The sequence below is a fragment of the Phyllostomus discolor genome, chromosome 5 (assembly GCF_004126475.2).
Source record: "Phyllostomus discolor isolate MPI-MPIP mPhyDis1 chromosome 5, mPhyDis1.pri.v3, whole genome shotgun sequence".
Lineage (NCBI taxonomy): Eukaryota > Metazoa > Chordata > Mammalia > Chiroptera > Phyllostomidae > Phyllostomus > Phyllostomus discolor.
Window position 1 is genome coordinate 37,648,496 of NC_040907.2, and position 18,534 is coordinate 37,667,029.

Below are 18,534 nucleotides of genomic sequence, written 5' to 3' on the forward strand. Positions count from 1 at the left end.
CTGGCTCAGGCCTTGCACACAGTAGGTGCCCGTCAAATTAAGACGAGTGTGGCTCAGCCACGCTCCCCACTGGCCTAGAACCTGCTGGCCTGCTCTCTGGGATGGAGATAATCCTGTGCTTGAAGCTCAGTGATGTGGAACTGTCCCAGTGACCACCTCCATCTGTCCCTGCCACGGCCGCTGGGAATGTCTTCTCTACTCTGTGCCATTTGCGCTCAACTCTGAGATTTCAGCAACAGTCCTTCACACCTCAGGAATCTGCTGTCTTCTTCCCACTCCCATCCCCCCACCTGCCCCTGACACTGCCAGTACCCCGATCCAGGCCACCCCCAGGTCTTGCTATGGCCCCGTCTGTTCTCCTTGCCCTTGCTCAGATATCAGTGGAGACATATGGAATGGATGAGCAAATGTCAGGCATGGCAAAAACTCATTTGCTTTGATGTCCAGACTTGAATTTGAATCTCAGTGCCTTCACTCAGGCTTAGGCACTTTTCCTCGCTTGTCTGAGCCTCAGTTTCCTCACCCACAAGATGGGAATGATAATGGCTGCCTGTGAAGTGGTTGTGAGGATGAAAGAAGAAAATGTCTCCAAAGTGCCTGGCCATTCCTAGTGTCCTGATCACCACCCTTTCCTCTCCACTGACCAAGCCCTGCCCGCTCCCCCCTCCCCGCCCCCCGGCTGCCTGACCATGTTGGGCAGACCCTGGGGGTCTGACCCTGACTCACAGGTGGCACAGCCAGCCTCGTCCGCTCCGCTCTCGCAGTCCTTCTCCCCGTCACAGCGCCACGAGGCGGGCACACACTTGTGGCTGGTGGGTCCACAGCTCAGCTTCTCTGCAGGACACACCTGTTTTGCTGTGGAGGACACAGGGCATGGTGCCAACCAGTCCTACTGCCTGGCCCCAGCCACCTGGCCTGAGGCCCTGGGAATCCATCAAAGCCTTCCTGTTCCCTGTGTCAAGTTTCTTCATCTGAGAAGCCTGTCTGCCCCTAAGACTTTCTGGACTCTCTAACTGACTCCACCGCTGCCCTGTCTAATTCCCCTTCCTGCCCCCTTTGTCCCTGGCACTCAAGCCTCCTAGATCCGGTCAACCCCTGCCTGCCACACCAGCCCCACCCCCACCCCTTTAAACCTCCCCTTTAAGCTCTGGCAACATGAAGTTGCCATGCTTTGCATGCATGTCTGTCATTTCCCAGCTGTGTGTCCCTGAGCGAGATGTGCCCATGAGGGCCTCGGTTTGCCTTCCCGATCAGTGACTCCAGGATCCGAACACGTACATCTGAAGGGTTCAACATGGCCTCAGAAGCTCCCCTGACAGGACCCACCCCTCCCCAAGTCCCTCTCCCGGTGATGGTGCGAGCCGGCTGCGCAGCAGCCTCGGAGTGGCAGGGCCCCGTGGGACCGCACAGCTATAATTACTGCAGCTGTGATCAGAGACTCACTCAATCAGGGGCCTGAAGCCCCAGGGCTGATTCGCAATTTGGAAGAAAGAATGAGGACCCTGATCAGGGCTGCGGACGGTGCTCTCCCAGAGCAACTCAGGGTGACCCACGTGACAGACCCAGCCAAGGCAGAGGCATCCGAGACCTTGGTGGCTGGCTTCTGACTGCCTTTCAGGGTGTACCAGAGGCCTGAACACAATGGTCTCTGGGGCGTGCCGGGCACAGTCTCAGTCTTCACGAGGACTCGGCAGGGTGAGGATTATCTTATGGCCTCCAGCACGGAGCCTGAGGGCATGGGCTCTGGAGCTTTGCTGCCTGGGTTCAAATCCTAGCTCAGTCAGTCACTGGCTATCTAGCTTAGCCAACAATCCTTATCTCTGTGCCAATAAAGTGGGGATAAAACTATTCCCTACCTCATAGGATTGTTATGATGCCTAAGTTAATGTCTGGAAAGACTTAGAACTCCCAGCCCAGTGGGCACGAGTGACACTTAGCCCACAGCGTGCCCGATGGGGACTGCCGCACTGTCTCAGTGGGCACCTACTGAGCGCTGCTGTGCGCAGACTCGGCGGGAAGTCACACAGCGGCCGGGTGAGAACGGAATAAGGACTCAGAGTCAGCTGCGTCCAAGGCCAGAGCCTGGGCAGAGTCCACCACACCTGATGGCGGTGGGTGACTGTCGCCTGACCCTCAGCTCTTCTCTCTGATCTCAGACCAGTTCACTCTCTTCCGTAGCTGGGAGGACAGGCCGTAAGGGACGGGGAAAGGGGCAGAGACAAGATGGGTGGGGACAGGAGTCTGAGTCCAGGTCTCCAAACACTACTGTGCCATGAGAGAGGAGTTCCTTAGACCCCAGTATGGACCCCCGAGTTTTCCCTAGGAACGCATTTCATGAAACAGAAGGCAACCTGTTGGGAATACAGGGTTCAGAGGATTCATTTTACGGAAATTTCCTTTAACAGGCAACTGTTGGGTTGAGCCTGGGGAGGCCTTGGGGCTGCAATGCAGGGTGATGAGGGGCCTGGGCATCTGGAAGTGGGGATCTCTCTCCCAGAGCCCCTCTGTCACCAGCATGCTGCAGGCCCTCAGGAAGCACATCCCCTTCAGGGCCCACCAGAACACAAGGGAGCTGAAGGTGACCGGCATTTCCCATGTCCTGACCAAGGGGTGAGGGTGTGCGGCTGGTAGAAATGCGGGTCCCTGGCCCCAGCTCATAGCAGACTGAATGCAGACTTCGAGGGCAGAGCCCAGAAATCTCCATTTTAGCAACTCCCTCCACCCCAGTGATTCCCATGCACCTGCTTTGAGAACACCCAGGTTATCATTCTGCAAGTCCAAAACATATGGGATACTTCGTCTCTCTGAAATCCACTCCTAGAGAAGTGATAGCGATGCTCTACATGTTTGCAAGCCCCCGAGAGAGCACTGGGATGGAGGGACAACGGACCGGGTATCCCTGAGCCAGGCGTCAGGAAACGATCTCACAGGGGAGTTGGGAGTGAGTTACATTCACCAATCACTTCCAGGGTGTCAGGCTGCCCCGCCCGAGCACCTGCTGGTTCCCCACCTTGCTCTCACCCTCACCCTGCCAGGTGAACAGGCCTTGAGGCTGTAAGCGAAAGCTCCAAGGGCACCGTTCATAATGACTGTCGTGTCAGCGTTGCCCACGGAGTGAAGCAGGGGGGTGGTCCCTCATCCATGCTGCAGCCAAGGAAACTGAGGCTCAGAAAGACCATGTACTGGAATGGCCCCAAGAGGCACAGCAGTGAGAGGCAGAGTCCAGGTTCCTCTGATTAGAGCCCCACCCTTTCCATCAAGCTCCCCAGGTTCCTGTGGGTGGAGAAGTGGCTCCGAACCAGCTCCAAACTCGGCCTCAAAGCCCAGGTGACTGAAGTGTCCTTGACCATCCATACCACCTATGGGGGCTTGGTCCTGCAGACCCCACGTGGTGCAGCATGCAGCCGCTTGAACTTTTAATGAATATTTATACAGTTAATTGCATAACCTTTCAGCAAGGACAATGATTAAACAATCCGTCTGCTTCCTTTCTTTATAATTAATAAGACATTTGCTGTGTCCCTAAATAGACAGCTCTAATTACAGGCTCTCAAGGATTCAGCAGTGCCTGACTCCAGCCCTCCTACCCTCAAAGAGCAAAGGGACTGTCTTGGAACGCCAGGACTCGAGAGGCCTTGGAGATCACACCAAGGAGCAGCCATTAGAGGACAGGAGACAGAGGCCAATGATGGGAAGGGCCTGCTGAGGCCACTGGATGCTGGCTGTTCCAGCCGCCAGTCTCTCCTGGAACCGCCCTGTCTCAGTTATGATGTAAGCTCCTCCCCACAGCCAGGACGTGAGCCTTTCTCTCTAGGCTCCTGGGCCAGGCCTCTCACTGCCCAGCCCTGGGAAGTGCAGTATCTCCCTGGGAAGTGGGTACGATCACTGCTTTCATTTTATGAATGAGAAGAATAAACCCTGGACAGGGTGAGTCATTTGCTCAACATCTTGCATTGAGAGGCAGAGCTGGACCTCCATGCCAGGTCTTGACTCCAAATTCACTGCTTGACTTTTGGCACTTCACCAAACACAAGAGAAAAGCAGGCCCCATGGGTCCCCACCCCTGCCCCCTGTCGGTCTCCCCGGTGTCCCTGGGATTGAGAAGGGTCCTGGCAGAAGGAGCTCACGGGGCCTCTGCTTAGGCAGGCAGGGTCTGCAGCAGGGCGCCTGGCCGTCTCATGCGTTACTTTCAGGACGACCGACGCCGAAGGCCCCGGGCAGCACGATGTAGGAGGTAGAGTGTGGGTTTTGAGTCAGACGGACCTGGATCCAAACCTTCCTTACTAACACGAAGCTCCTTCACAAGCCACTTAGCCTTTCTGCACCCTGGCTTTCCTCATCTGACAACGGGGCCACATAATCTTCCGGAGTCAGCCGGTGGTTTAAATGGGGGAACATATGAAGATTCCTACTCTCAGAGCCTGGAACAAACTCAGAGCTCAGGAAACAACAGTTGCCCTCGTTTAATTTCACAAATGCAAATGCAAAGGGCCAGGAGGGCCCTGGTCTCACTCCTGGGGATGCACACCGTCAGGGCCCACGTGGCCCTCCAGGAGCAGCCCCCAGCCCGAGCGTGCGTGTCTGTCTCTCTCCATCTGTCTCCGTCTCTGCCCCTCTCTGTCTTTTTCTCCGAGGGCAGATGCCTGAGGGAGGCCTTCTGCCTGATGTCCACGTGTGACCAGGTTCTGAGAGGCAGGGGTGAGGAGCCCACTGTTTCAGACGCCAGGAATCCTGCAGAGCCGGCAAGGGTCTGGCTCGCTGGAGCGGCTGTAGGCATTGGCAGATCCCCAGAGCATCCTGCCCCAGAAACCCAAACCCATGGGTACTTTCTCTAATTCATAAGTTCACGAATTAATAAAAAGGGGAATGTCTGTCGAATAAAAGAATGAAAGTGCTTATTGAGTGAGCGTGTCTGCAGTGCCGGTCACGTGAGGCTTAGGGGCAGACGACCTCCGAAGGGGCACTGCCAGCTCCAAGGGGACCAGGGCTCAGGCAGTGCGAACGGTTGGCGTCCAGCCGCTGCTGCCCCAGGAAGCGGGGCATGAGACCGTCCAGCATGTGGAAGGGGCAGTTGCACCAGCTCCTCCACACGGGGTCAGAAACAGTGCTGGGAGCTGGGTTGGCCCCTTGCTTGCTGGCGATCACAGAAAATCTCTGGGCTTCCATGCCTTATGGAGGAAGGTGCACTTGGTTCATCAGTGAGGTCCTCTTCCAGGTAGAAAAGTTCTAAGATTCACGAATAAAACCCCCCTTTCAATAAGCAGCACCCACGGTTGTAACTCATTCACCCTGAACCACTCTCCCCACCGCCTCCCCTCCCGACAGATGCCTGAAGGTGGGTCAGCAGCCCCAATCAGGTGAGCTATGATCAGAGCTGAAACGCTCCTTTCATTAGGCAAATATCCCAGGCTTTCCTACTGCATTGACTCCTGGCTACATTTGATAGACGCAGAATCCAGAACCGGAAGGAGAGAGAGCTGGGAGAAACCCTAGCCAGCTAGGGGCAGGCGACATGGTGGAGGAGCAGGAGAACAGGGAGCTGCTCCCAGATCCCTTTCCCTCGTGATGCAACCCCCCACACTTCTACTGTCCCCGATTTAAAGCTGCCGTACGTGAGGGGAAGGGCCTGACGTCAGAATGTAGCAATAAAACCAACACTGCCGATGACTCCAGCACTGATGCTCTGCGTGCTCAGTCCTCACGTCCCCTGCAAGGCAGGCACCATCACCCCCATTTTAAAGATGAACAAGCTGAGGGCCAGAGGGGTTGGGCAATTTGCCTCACCGGTTAGGGGGCCCAAACCCAAATACATCAAACACCACACCCCACCACACTTTACTACTGCCTATAATCTTTCTTTGGGGAGGGAGGGCTCAATCCTGGGAGCTGGCACAGTCCCCAGAAACCTGGTAGGCTGTGAGGTTGCTATGACAACACCAATTAAATGGGCAGTGGGGTTGGCTGCAGGGTTCCCATTCAGTCAGGAAACTGTGAGCAAGCCAGCTTACCGGGTCCTGCTGCCCCCAGTTCTGCCTGACCCTCGAGCTCCCACCCTGGCCAGCCTCCTCCAGGCAGCCCTCCCCACCCATAGGCCTGAGGGCCTCTGACCCCCAGCTCTGCACGGGAAGTGGGATCCTGGGCCTTGTGTCCCAGCTGGGCACAGGCAAGGGAGAAAGAGGGCTCCAGAATCCCAAGAGTCTAGGAATCTTAGAATCGTGGTCTTTAGAATTCCAGAATGTTAGAAACCAGGGCCCAGAGAGGGGCGGAAAAGTAGGCAGGACCTCATAGCAAACCACTGGGAGAGCCCAGAGAGCGGGACCTCCCAAGTCCCGAGTCCCGGGTGCAGCCTTTGCTGTGCTCCCATGGGGTGCTCCCTCAAGCCTCAGGGGGCCTGTGGAGCCTCTTGTCACGGACGGCAGACTAGCCGGGAACAACCTGTGTGTCTCATAAGCAAGGCCCTCAGACTCTCTAGGCCTCCAGTTGCTCGGCTGGCAAACAGCAATGTCTCAGAGCTGGGTCCCAAGCAGACCTGGGAAGCAGGAGGGGTGAGACCAGAGGGCCTCACACGGCCGAGGATGGGAAGGCAGCAAGTGCTGAACGCAAGAAAGGGACAAAGACAAGGAAACATGGGGCAGAGCAGGATGAGGAAGCGGGGCAGGCGGCAAAGGGGGTCAGCCCCAGAGAGCAGGGGTGGATAGGCCTGGTGCGGGGAAGAGGGGAGGAGGAAAATGAAAAGGGACATCAAACACAAAGGGACGTGTGGGGTGGGGGAGCAAAGCTCTCAGGCAGCAAGAGGACGGGATAACAACAGTGACCAGGCTCCCTCTCCTCCCCTTCTCCCCGCAGTGTCCACGGTAACTGCTGGAGCGAGGGCCACCGGGCCGGCTGAGGAGGAAGAGCCCCCGTGGCTACAGCCCCCCTCCCCAAACACACACGACAGTGTCCCTAGTTGGCTGGGTAGCCTGAGGCAAGTGGGTGACCCTGTCCCAGCCTGTTTTCTTCTCTCTAAATGGGGATCCAGTCCCTCGTCCAAGGTTGTCAGGAGGATGAGAGTCACAGTGGGTGTGGCTGGGCTTTGTTCCTTTTGAAGCTCTGGGCAATCCACGCACCTCCAGGGCAGCACTGGGTTTGGCTACCCGGTGGGGTGAGCAGAGGATGGGGCCTGGGGCAAGGCAGGGAAGGCCAGGGCTGCAGTGCCTGGAAGCGAGGGGCCATCTCAGGCAGGGGTTGCTTTTACCCTCCCTCCCTCCCTCCCTCTCTCCCTCACTGGGAGACTGGTAGCTCTGTTGCTAGGAGACAAGGAAACCCAGTTATCATTAGCTGCAGCCCTAGATGGGACTAGATGGGACATCGGCCTCCACTGTCCCTGCCCCTGTCTCTGGGGCAACTGTGACCCTTAATGAGGACCCAGGCAGGTCTCCCCCAGCCCCACCATCCTCCATGTGCTGCATTACCCCCCCCCCCCCCCCAGCCTTTTGTCTCAGGCTCACTCTGCTGAAACTGCCTCCAGGACCACTGGGTCCTTCCCCACCCCCTTCTCATCTCCTTTTTAATTTAACAAATGTCACAGAACGACCTGCCTGGTGTAAGTTTGCTTTGAGGATTAGGGCCTGGAAAAGAAATCCCAGAGAGACAAAGCCCGGACTGTGGGAGGCAGGCCTGGGGCTCGGCTCGGGCCTTCCACCGCACCCCTGGCTGCCTTGCTGCCACCCAGTCTGCCCTGGAGGCCAGGGAAGAACTGGGGCTTCCAAGTCCTGGCTGGGGAGCCTTGGGCCAATCACTCAACCTCTTGGAGCGTCGGTGCCCTCCTTCGAAAAATTCAGAAAGTGACAGGACCTGCCTCATGCGGCTGCGGTGAGGATACATGAATTACCGTGTACAGAGAGCTTGGCCCAGTGCCTGCCCCACACACAGCACAGGCTTCACAAGCACCAGGTCTCATTAGTGCTATTAGACTCATGCGCCCTCGCTGGTGTGGCTCAGTGGATTGAGTGCTGGCCTGCAAATCAAAGGGTCCCTCGTCCAAATCCCAGTCCGGGCACATGCCTGGGTTGCAGACCAGGTCCCTGGTAGGGGGCGTGCGAGAGGCAACCCCACCTTGATGTTTCTCTCCCTCTCTTTCTCCCTCCCTTCCCCTCTCTAAAATAAATAATAAAATCCTTTTAAAAAGAAAAGAATGATGATTACAGTCCTTTTGTGGGGAAGGCCGAGGGGAGGCCCAGAGGACGTGCTATGGCTACTTCTGGGCAGAAGGCTCGGAGGGGCGGCCCCCAGCTCCTGGCAGAACAGGAGCAGGCCCCTCCTGCAAGGGGATGAAGAGAGCCCCGGTGCAGGCCACGGGACACCACAGCCGGATCCACCTGCTGTTTGCCAGGAGCCCCCGACGACGCAGCACAGAGTGTGTCTGGGGCTGTGTTCGACAGATCGCCTCACTGGAGCCTCCCAGCCTCCCGACAGGGAAGACTGACCAGGAACCCGGGGCCAAGGCAAGGCCCCCACCCCCAGCCCAAGGAACAGGACTCACTGCAAGTGGCCTCGAACTCATCGGAGCCATCGGAACACTCCTCCTCGCCATCGCACTTCCACCGCTCGGGGATGCAGTGGCCGTTGTCACAGGTGAAGTCGCTGTCCGTGCAGGTCTTCTTGGCTGTGGGGCAAGAAGATGGGTGTGAGGAGGGGCCTGGAGGGCAGATGATCGTGGGATGACCAAAATGTGCTAAACCACATGGCTTTCCCCACTCCCCAGGGCCCGGGGTGCCCCACTGACTGAGAGGAGAGGACAGGAGAGAAAGGCTTTTACTGAACACCAGGTGGAGACAGGCGACGCCTGTCCTGCCCTCCAAGTTCAGAGCTCAAGTCCAACAGGGGTAACAGGATCCCCCCACCAAGGGAACGGCCCCTACCACACCTCTCTCCTCCCCCGAAGTCCAGTCCCACTGTCACCACCTCCAGGGAGCCTTCCCTTCTGCCACTTCTCAGTCCCTTTCCCTGCCTGTCGTGCTGCCCTCAACTAGCTCAAAGTCGAGGCCTTGTCCATAAGCACCAGAATCTGGTGGCAATAAATCATAAAGGCGAATGATTGCTTTGCGGCAAGATTAATAAGGAGTGGTGGGAAGAGACTCTATCTACTGGGCGAGACACCCAAATTAGTTTCTGCCCCCCCAGGGTGCTTCCGGTCTAGAGGGGGAGGCCTGCCCACGGCGGTGGAGGGGGGCGTCTGAGTCCCAGCTCAGCCCCTTTCTGTCTGACCTTGGGGTTGTTACTTAACCGCTGAGCCTCTATTTCCTTCTCTGTACAATGGGAAGAAGGAAACAAAAGGCTCCAAGGGGGAGTAACACAAAGCTGTAACGGGTAAAGAACATGCACGAGAGCTGTTGACACACAGCAGATGCTCAGCGAGCAGCAGCCATTGCTGTTTTTATGGCCAGAAGTCTTAATCAGAAGCAAAGGAAACGGGGTGCCCTGTGGTTTCCAGGGCTGTGTGTAGCAGGCTGAGATCTCATAGCCCGTAGCAGAATGGGGACAAGAACGCAGAGTCGTGGTTTGCTGTCCTCCCTGTCCCTCCACTGGCCTGGTGCTGCCCCAGTGTAGGGACTATGTCACATTCAGCACAGGACCTAAATCGGGGTAGCTCTCTGTGGGCGCAGCGAACCCACTGGACATGTAGCTGCCCAGCCTCTGCTCACACACTCCAGAGCCAGGTTCCCCTTCTCCCCAGACACCCCTTTCCCAGTGGCCAGCCTGGGATTTTGTGCATCCTCTCACAGGCCCCCTGGCTGCCTCTGGAACCACGTGACTGCCACCTCCCCCACCCCGCTGACCCAGCAGCCTGGCAGGACTTGGGGACAGATACTGGGTCTCCTAAATCCATTCCATTTCTGCATTCCTTTTCAGTGGAATCTTTGCACTAGATCTGCATTCTAAGATGAGTTTTCTTCCCAGTTTCCTTAGAAGAACACCTTTATGCATGCAGGGTTACAAGAAACCATAAGAATGAGGATCCACCTACAGATGGGGAGCCAGGGGCTCAGAGAGGGAGGGAAAGCGGCCAGCCCAGGGAAACAGCAAGGCTGGGATCAGAACCGGCTTTCCTGACTCCCAGGCCAGGGTGCTGAGCGGCCCTTCCTGAGGCCTGCACCGAGGGGTCGTGGGAGGTAACAGACACCAACACTGCCTTTCGGTAAATCATGGCCCATAACCACCTGAAAGCAGTATAGTTGTGAACCACAGCTCTTGGGGAACTTGCTAACCTGGACAGCAGTGTGTTTTCTCCACCAGAAGCTCAGCGTTTTTCCTGTTCTAGCACTCTCTGAGTGTACCCTGGGTGCCAGTCTGTGCCGGGTACTCTGCCGGGAAACCTCACGACAAAGGGCCCCTCTGTCCCACTGGACACCCGGGAAAATCTAGGGGTGCTGAGTTACACACCCAAGGCCACGTATGGGTGAAGGCAGGGTAACAATTTGACCTCGCAGTCGATGCCGGTAGCTGCCGTGAATCCCGTTTCACACAAGAGGAAACTGAGGATCAAAGGGGTGAGGGTGGGAGGCGGCGGAGGTGAGATTTCAATCCAGGTGGCAGCGGCCAAAGCTTAGGCTCCCTCCACTAAGCTCCTCTGCCACCACAGATAGCCAGGCTATGAGTCGGGCTCCAGAGAGGCAAACGCAGTGCTATCAGGGCCAAGGAGCCCGGGGCAGATCAACCACAGCCTGGAGGGGCCTGCACGAGGCATCCCCCAGATGTGGCCACAGTGGGCAGCAGAATACACCTGGGCTTATGACAACCTGCACTCTAATGGACTGCCCTGGGGAAACTGAGGCAGGCAGCATGCCACTTTCAGGCTGGGGACTAGACTAAACTACCTTGATAGGCCTGTCTGAAGTGTAACCACGTGGAAGATTTGGAGTTGGAGCTGAGACTGAGTCTCTGGGTGACTCTGGGAAAGTTCCCTCCCTCTCCGGGCAAGTGGGGACAGTGGCTTCCCCATGCAGCACTGACACAGGACACCAGGCAAAAAGGTTCTCCCGAGGGATCTGAGCGAGTATCCCAGTGAACTGAGCCCGACAGCCCCTCATCAAGAGGCTACATCAGCACTGCCAAGTGATGAGGGCTGGGCAGCGTTTTGAGGCTGTCGGAGCAAGCCATGCCAGCCCCCGTTCTCCTGGCCCTGGCAGCCTTGGCTCCAGCTCCCAGGGTGATTCCCCAGCTGGGCTGGAGGCCGTGGCTCCCTGTTTCCAGGGATGCATGTCCCTCCATGCCAGTCACCTCTTGGACAATGCCCACCTCTGTGAGTCCCTGTACTCCACAGCCCAGGAACAGTACACAGTCATCCAGGGTCTGCGACATCATAATCTGGTGCCATGGCAACAGATGAGCTGCCACAAAGGACTTGGGATTCCAGAGGGCAGTGGGGAGGGGCTGATACCAGGGCAGAGTGGGGGAGAATGGGAGATTCAGGACAAAGGAAGTGGGAGTGGCTATTTATAATAAGACCACTGGTCAAGGAAAGTGGCCGGTGAACTCTGCTCTGCCACCTGTGGGCTGTGTGACCTGTGGCAAGTTATATAAGTTCTCTGAGCTCACTTTCCTCACCTGCACTCAGAGGTAATATCCCTGCTTCGCCACACGGCACTGTTGCAAGGAGGCAGTGGGCTAAGGATGGAGCCAGAGCCTAAACTGGAAAGTGTAAAGGTGTGAGTTTGAGGTGCGTGAGGTCAGCAGCCCCAGCTGCTGTGTGTGTGACCCTGGGCCCATCTGTCACACCGGGCTGCCTCCTCATATGGAAATGGACGTGTGGCGCTCACTGGGTCTTCAGCCCCTCTCCACACCCACAGTCTATGATCTGGCAAAATTATCATGATCACTCAGCACCTCCCAGCCTCCCCGCCCCCAGGGCATCCTTCCCTGAGAGAGTGCTCATCCTTCGCTCTCTCGTTCCCCACCCACGCGCATCCCACAGCCCCGGTGCAGATGGGGGGCCTCAAAACAAAGATCAGTCCGGGCCGCCAGGTGGAACGGCTTGGCGTGGCTCCCTCTCGGCAGCCCCAGTGCTCCGTCACGGCGCAGCCTCGAAGGCCACTGTGCGGCCCTCCCACCCTGTCAGCCAGAAAACCGGGGAGAAGTGGCTGCCCTGAGTGAGTCACAGAATGCACCCGTGGGAGGGCTGCACCCGAACCCGGGGATTCTCACTCCAGGGCCAGCGTGTGGCCAGGAAGCCGGGGGAGGGCCACCTGACCCAGCCTAGGGGTCGAGGAAGGCTTCCTGGAGGAGGGGACTGTATTCAAGGAAGAGGAGTCAGCCAAGCTGTGGGAGTGAGGAGAGCGATGAAGGGCCCGGGACTTGGAGCAGAACGGCCGTGCAGGGTTGGGGGCCTGGGAGCTCCACTAGGCCAGAGGCCAACTCGCCCCGCCGGGCATGAAGCTACTCCTCAGAGGCCGGGTGCAAGGGCCCCGCTTTTCCTGAGCTCACGCAGAGACATGCCTAGCCCCTGCTAAGCACAGGGCTGCTTTTGAGCAGCCAACAAAACCCACGGCTCTAGGCTGAGAGGGCTTCCTTCAGGACTTCCTAGCGGGGGAAGAGGAAGGCAGAGGGCAGGCCAGAGAGCAGGTGGCCATCCACCCCAAGGTTTGGGACAAGACACTTACTTTCCCCCTTGGAGAGGCACGGTGCCCACTGGCTTGCTAAAGGCTCTGAGAAAGCCTACAATAAAGGTATTGAACTGATTTTGTTTCCTCCAACACTTCACGAACTTGTTTAGCCAAGGAACTTCTTTTTTGGTTGCCACGTGTGTGAGTTTCCCAAGAAACAAGTGGCCCGATGAACCACACATGGGGAAGCACCGCTGTTGTGCAAGCCCCTCGTTCTAGAGAGACCAGGAGGCCCAGAGAGGGGGGGACTGGCTGTGGTCACACGGCAGAGGCTGCTCCCAATTTTCTGGCCGTCTCCACCAAGCAGTGAAAACCAGGAGATGGTGTTCACAAAGCACTCAGCCCAGAGTGAAGCTGAGGGGACACTGCTGGGGACACCCCAGTCCTCGGAGCAGGGACGTGTCCAGGAGAGGGCCCGGGGTAGGAGAGGGGGACTGACACCGGCCCCACAGGACAGGGAGCTGAGCGGGACGTCAGGGATGCTGGCCCTGGCTGCCCTCGGGCCCTGTAGGCAGGCTTCGGGCCTCCGGGAGCACCCTGTGAGGGCGGAGACCCGTAGGCCAGGTAGGTTCTGGCTCAGCGTTGTTGCCAGGCCAGCTGGGCGTGTCGCTCCCCTCCCTGGGCAGGGGAGGCTTTGAGGGAGCAAAGATGCGAAGCCCCACCTTGGAGGTCGGGACACAGAAGGGACTCATCTGCCCCCGCTGCCCCTCCCTGCCGGGACCAGCCACAGGGTAGCCTGGCTCCGGCCCCGTGGCCCAGCCTTGAGACAGCTGGGCCACTTGTACCCGAATCGGGGAGATGAAAGGGCTGCTCCCCCCATGGTTACCCTTCTGCAGAGCTTGCCAGGCCCTGGGGTTGCCAAGACAACCGCTGTCAGCAGCTCGAAGATCCGGGGTGGGGGCAGGGGGCGTGCCAGCCTGCCTCTGGCCTACTAACCTGGCAGGCAGACTTAAATGGCAGCCCAGGAAGCTACTATTAAACTGTCACCCCAGTCAACGGACGACAGACCCCAAGTGTTCTCTGGCTTCGGCAACAACACAGCAGGAGTGAGAGGGGGAGGAGCTGGTGGCCCAGAGCAACCTGTACCCCCTCCCAGGAACCCGCCCCCACCCCGTGCCCACTCACTCACCGCCGGGGCCAGCGCCAGCGGTCCTCTCGGGCCGCAGCGGGGCTTGGCACGGGCCGCAGCACAGCCCGGGCCTGGAAAACTCACTCTTTATTTTTAAGCTGAGGAACCCTTTTCCCGAGTGAAACTCCAACATAAAGGGGAAGCTGCGCTGCTGGAACCCCATCAGCTGTTTCCCCATCACCCCCAACAGGCCTGCTGGGGCCACGAAGCCCGGCCCACAGCCTGCCACCTGCCGCGCTGGGTCCAAACCCTGACCCCGCCGCCTCCCCAGACGCCTGATGTTCCTAAGAGCCCTGGGTTTAAAGATCCCGGGGGTCGAATACAACATTTAGAACAGCTGCCTCGGGTTTGAGGGTCTCACTCTCTAACCCTTACTCTAAGACTGTGGCTCTCGGATCTGCTCACCCGGGGCCCGGGGCGGGGCTCCGGGACAGTCACTGCTGAGTCAGACCCGTCAGTGCACTGTGGGTGCCCCACCCCACTGCACGGGACTGTGTCTCTGAGTCCGCTCGCCGACAGTCAGACTCAAGGCTCTCGCTGGTGCCAGAGAGGCAGACAGTTCCCACAGAGTGTGGTGGGCGGGGCTCCACGCTCGGTTTTGTGGGGCCCCCGAGGGTTTCCAGGGCTCAAGCCACCACCATCCATCAGCAGGTGACATCTGAGTTCGCTTCCTCTCCCACCCTCTCATCCCACCGAGGGAGAAAGAGCAAATGAGGCAGCGGCAGGTGCTGGGGGTGGGGGAGGGTGGACATGGGACAGGCTGGAGGAGATGAGGAACGGAGGGGTGAGTGTGAGAGGACCACTCGCAAGGGCATCTTCACTTTGAACCAGGCGAGGTCCTCAGCCTGGGCGTCCAAGGCTGCCCCCCCCCCGCCACCACCACCAGATGCCACTCTGGAACTAAGACACAGGTGGCTTGTGGTCCATGGTGCTGCCTAAGGCCCCACCAGAAAGGTCACCAGGGGCTTCCCACGGCCAAGGCCCTCCTCCAGGCCCCTGTGTGTCCCAGCTGCTCTCGGACGATGCCTGACCCCAGCCCTGCTGTCACCAAGGGAGGTTCAAGCCCTCGCTGGGGTATGTGGGACTCGCTGTCAGCACGGGGAAGACGAGCATCTCTGAGGTACAGACAACAAAGGGTTCTTCCTGTCCCAGTGATTTGTGGATGCAGGAGGTATGAGCCAGTGACAGCTGTGAGGGGTGGGGGGATGGGTGTGGGGGAGAGGTGGATGGAACCATCAGGAGTCCCTGGCTGGCGCCTGCGATAGGACCAGGCACCGTGCAGGGGTGCTGCTTGGAGGGGCAGGCAGCACACAGAGAAGATCCCCTCAGCCCTGCCCAGTTGTTAGTCTGACTGCCCACCTGGGTCTGGGCCACCCACCTGGCATTAGGATTTTAGGTCCCAAGGAAAGAGCTAGAGGGAAATGCATGGTACCCTCAGAGTGAAAGCTTCCAGAGGACAGGAGGTATGGCAGGAAAACTCCCTGTGGCCTCCAGCCAGGGTCCTGCCTGCCTCCCAGCCACACACTGCACTCGGGCAGGAGCACTTGCTGGCCTCAGTGGGGACTCGGCCTCCACTGACCAGGGGACCTTCCTATCTAACCCCAGGAAGGTCACCTGAGCTGGGGGGTCCACAGCTCTGCCTCCCTCGGACGGACCTGAGAGCCTGCCAAGAACCCCCGCCTTCCAGGCCCTGGTCTCCTCCAGTGGGAGGAGTGGCAGCTCTTCTGCCTCCTCTTCTGCAGTGGAGGAAAAGGCTCCAGGTCTTATTCTAGCCCAGGTCAGCCACCAGCACGCTGCGTGACACCAGACAGGCCTCTCTGGATTCTGCTACCTTTCCCCCACAGACTTCAAGTGGGAAAGCAGGGCTCCCGGGGCAGAAATCTACAGCCAGGAGTGAGGAGGCCAGGCCAGAGGGGCCTGAGAACCCACACACGACAGATACTACCTCAGTCAACAGCCTGGATCGGGTTTGCTGAGGGAGCAGGAGACAGGCCAGTCATTCCTGCCCCACAGTCAGGAGGCATGAGGGAGTGATGACGGAGAGATGCCCCCACTGTCTGGGGTCCCTCCTCTCACCCCATGGACAGTCAGGGCACTGGCCCCTGCAGAATGGCCAAGCAGCACCCTCTGGCCAGGAGGCAGTGGCTGAACGTTGCTGGGAAGCAGCCCTGGCTAAGTGGAAAATGCAAACGGTCTCACCAATTAGGCTGGAACGAAGGAGCGTTTCCGGGGGGAGCCCCACTGGGCCATCCTGGTGATAAATGGACATGACACCCTATTATTGGGAAATCCATCTTCTGGGACTGGGTGGGTCTCTCAGGGGCACCCCCACTGTGCTGGTCCTGGGCTTCTTGCCCGGGAGGCTGATACGTGCTCTCCACCACCCCCAGCTCCTCACGGGCCAGCCAGAAAGTCTGGGCCCGCGGTATGCCCAGCAGGAGACCTGGAGGTTAGGGCGTCACTTTGTGAGCTGTTCAGGCCTGTGCCAGGGAGGCTGCTGGCATTTGTGTGGGGAAAAGTTAAGATTATTTCACTGTGAATGGGATTAGCATTGGGCTCTCCCGCCCCTGGCCTGGGGCCCTGGCTCCACCGTGTGACCTGAGTAAGTCCTCTGTCTCCGGTGTGTCTTGCTCTCTTCCTCTGTGACGTAACTGGATGGGACTAGGTGACCTCTAAGTTTGCTTCCTTTTGAGGTGTGGTATTACCCACCAGGGGGTCCAGGGCGAGGCTGACAGAGGAAGGGAACCCTGGCTCGGTACCCAGGCCCTCCTAGTTCACGCCTGCGGCCCCCGGTGGGGGCTGTGAATCCACAGTCAGTAGCTACCGTCCCGCTAAAGGCCTCTCCAGAATCAGAAAGCCATCTTTCCTTATTCTGCCGAGTTCCCAATTCCCTCAGAATATGACCCAGTGTCTTAGCAAGCACTCAGGAACACGTCAAGCTGCCCCGCTGCCTGTACCTGCTTTGGCCCGTCCCTGGCTCCCACCGGCTCCCACATCCTCTCTATAGTCATGGACAAACTGCGGGCTTTCCCCTGGGTGCCTTTACTTGGGCAGCTCCACCAGGCAGGAGACTTCTTCCATCTCCACCTGGAAAAAATCTCCTTTCACTCCTTCGGACCAGCTCCGGCATCAACTGTTGATGGTGTCTGACAGCGCCCTCCACCTCTAACAAGGCGGAAAGGTGTGGTGCTCCCCTGCCGGGTCTGCAGCCCGGAACATCAGCCAGCTCAATTCTCCACAAGGTGCTTGCTCTGCCGCCATAGTTTTGGCAGGTCAGACCTGGGCAGCAGTGCAGCAAGCGCCTCCAGGCTGCGCCCACCCCCCCGGAGGCCAGGCAGAGATCTGCAGCCCTGGGGGACCGACCGCACTCGTCTCCCGTTGACAGATATAGCCTGTGAGGCCCGGGAGCCCTCCACCAGACTAGTGCTGGCTCACAAGTCACCCTAACAGCTCAGTGAGCGGGGACACACAGCTCAGCTACCACCACGAGGCCGGCCTCAGGAGCTGCAGACCTTCCCCTGTTGCAGCTGTGCTCTGGGCTACGGGGAAGCCCTTCAGAGGGATCCTCGGGAGAGTTCCACAAACCCAGGCTAGGTCTGGGGGGAGGTGGAAGAGCCTCTGAGCGGTATGGGCCTCGGAGTCCTGGGCATTATTCCAGGCTACCCGTGCCTTCCGCAGTGACCTTGGACAAGTCCCTTACCCTCCCAGTGCCTCAGTCTCCCCATCTAGATAGGGGAGGAAAAAGGAGTCAGGTTTTCCACGTGCACCATTCACAAGTCTGCCTTGGGCGCCTCCTCAGGTGGAGAGTGGAAGGACAGACAGAAGACCCTCCAGGTGTGCAGGCAAGGCTGAGCGCGGGGAGCCTGCGCAGCCAGCACCCGTTTCCAGCAGAGGCAGCAGGCGTGCCACTGGGCGACAAGGACATCACAGCACATGTGTGGCTCAGGGTAGATGCTCCATGGGGACAAGGGCGCTGACAGCAGGGGCCACACAGGAGCAGTGGCTCAGAGGTGGCAAACTGTGGGGTGTTTGGGGGACAGAGACTGGTTGGGCCAAAAGGAAACCTGTAGAACTGGGGTCCCGAGTGGATGCAGTGTTGAGTGACGGGTTACAGACCCCAGACCCCAGGCCCTCGGCCTGGCCATTCACAGCAGCTCTGGGAGGTGGGTGAGAGTGGGGGCATCACCCTCTTTGAGAGATGAGGAGGCAAAGCCCTTGAAAGGCAACGGACTGTCCCAAGCTCATAGAGATCAGGGCAGAACCAGAACCCAGGTCATCTCATCCCTATTGCTCTACAAGAAAAGGAAAAAAAAAATGAGAGCTGGACCTTCCCAGCTGAGGAGCCAGAAATTCAGATGTAACAGCCACACCCGAGATCCAGGTCAGACGGCCCTGATTAGAATTGAAGGTGGTGAGCTCACTGTGTGACCTCAGACCGTTGTGCCCCCTCTCTGGGCCTCGGCGCCCCAGCCTGAAAACACGGCTGCTGAGCCCAGGGGTCCCCAAACCCTCACCAGCCCCTCCTCTCTCTGTGAGTGAGGGCAGCTGAGGGGGTGGCACAGAGCTGGGAGCCTTTAAGTTGAACCTCAAAGAAGGGGTGACCTTGGCCAGCAGCAGCAGGGGCTGGGGAAACCCGCCTTGAAAAATCTCGTTTGATCCAGAAGAAAGGAGGAGGATTCTAAAAGCAGATAGAGAAAGTGGTTCCCTTTTTTGGCTTCTACGTGCACTTGGAAGGAAACGGGGTCTATTCTCCAAAGTCCT

General features: G+C 58.6%; 1 protein-coding gene across 15 annotated transcripts in view; it reads right to left on the reverse strand.

Moving 5' to 3' along the window:
* The window catches only part of LRP8 (LDL receptor related protein 8), a 74,101-nt gene that overhangs the window by 31,356 nt on the left and 24,211 nt on the right, over positions 1-18,534 (reverse strand). For 14 of the 15 annotated variants that reach the window (XM_036026107.1, XM_036026106.1, XM_036026113.1 and 11 more), the window contains exons 3-4: positions 8,525-8,647; positions 727-855 (exon numbers count right to left, since the gene is read on the reverse strand). In XM_036026107.1, coding sequence (XP_035882000.1) covers positions 727-855; positions 8,525-8,647 — 252 coding nt within the window. The remainder of the gene's footprint in view (positions 1-726; positions 856-8,524; positions 8,648-18,534) is intronic. The other variant, XM_036026117.1, reaches the window with a different exon arrangement.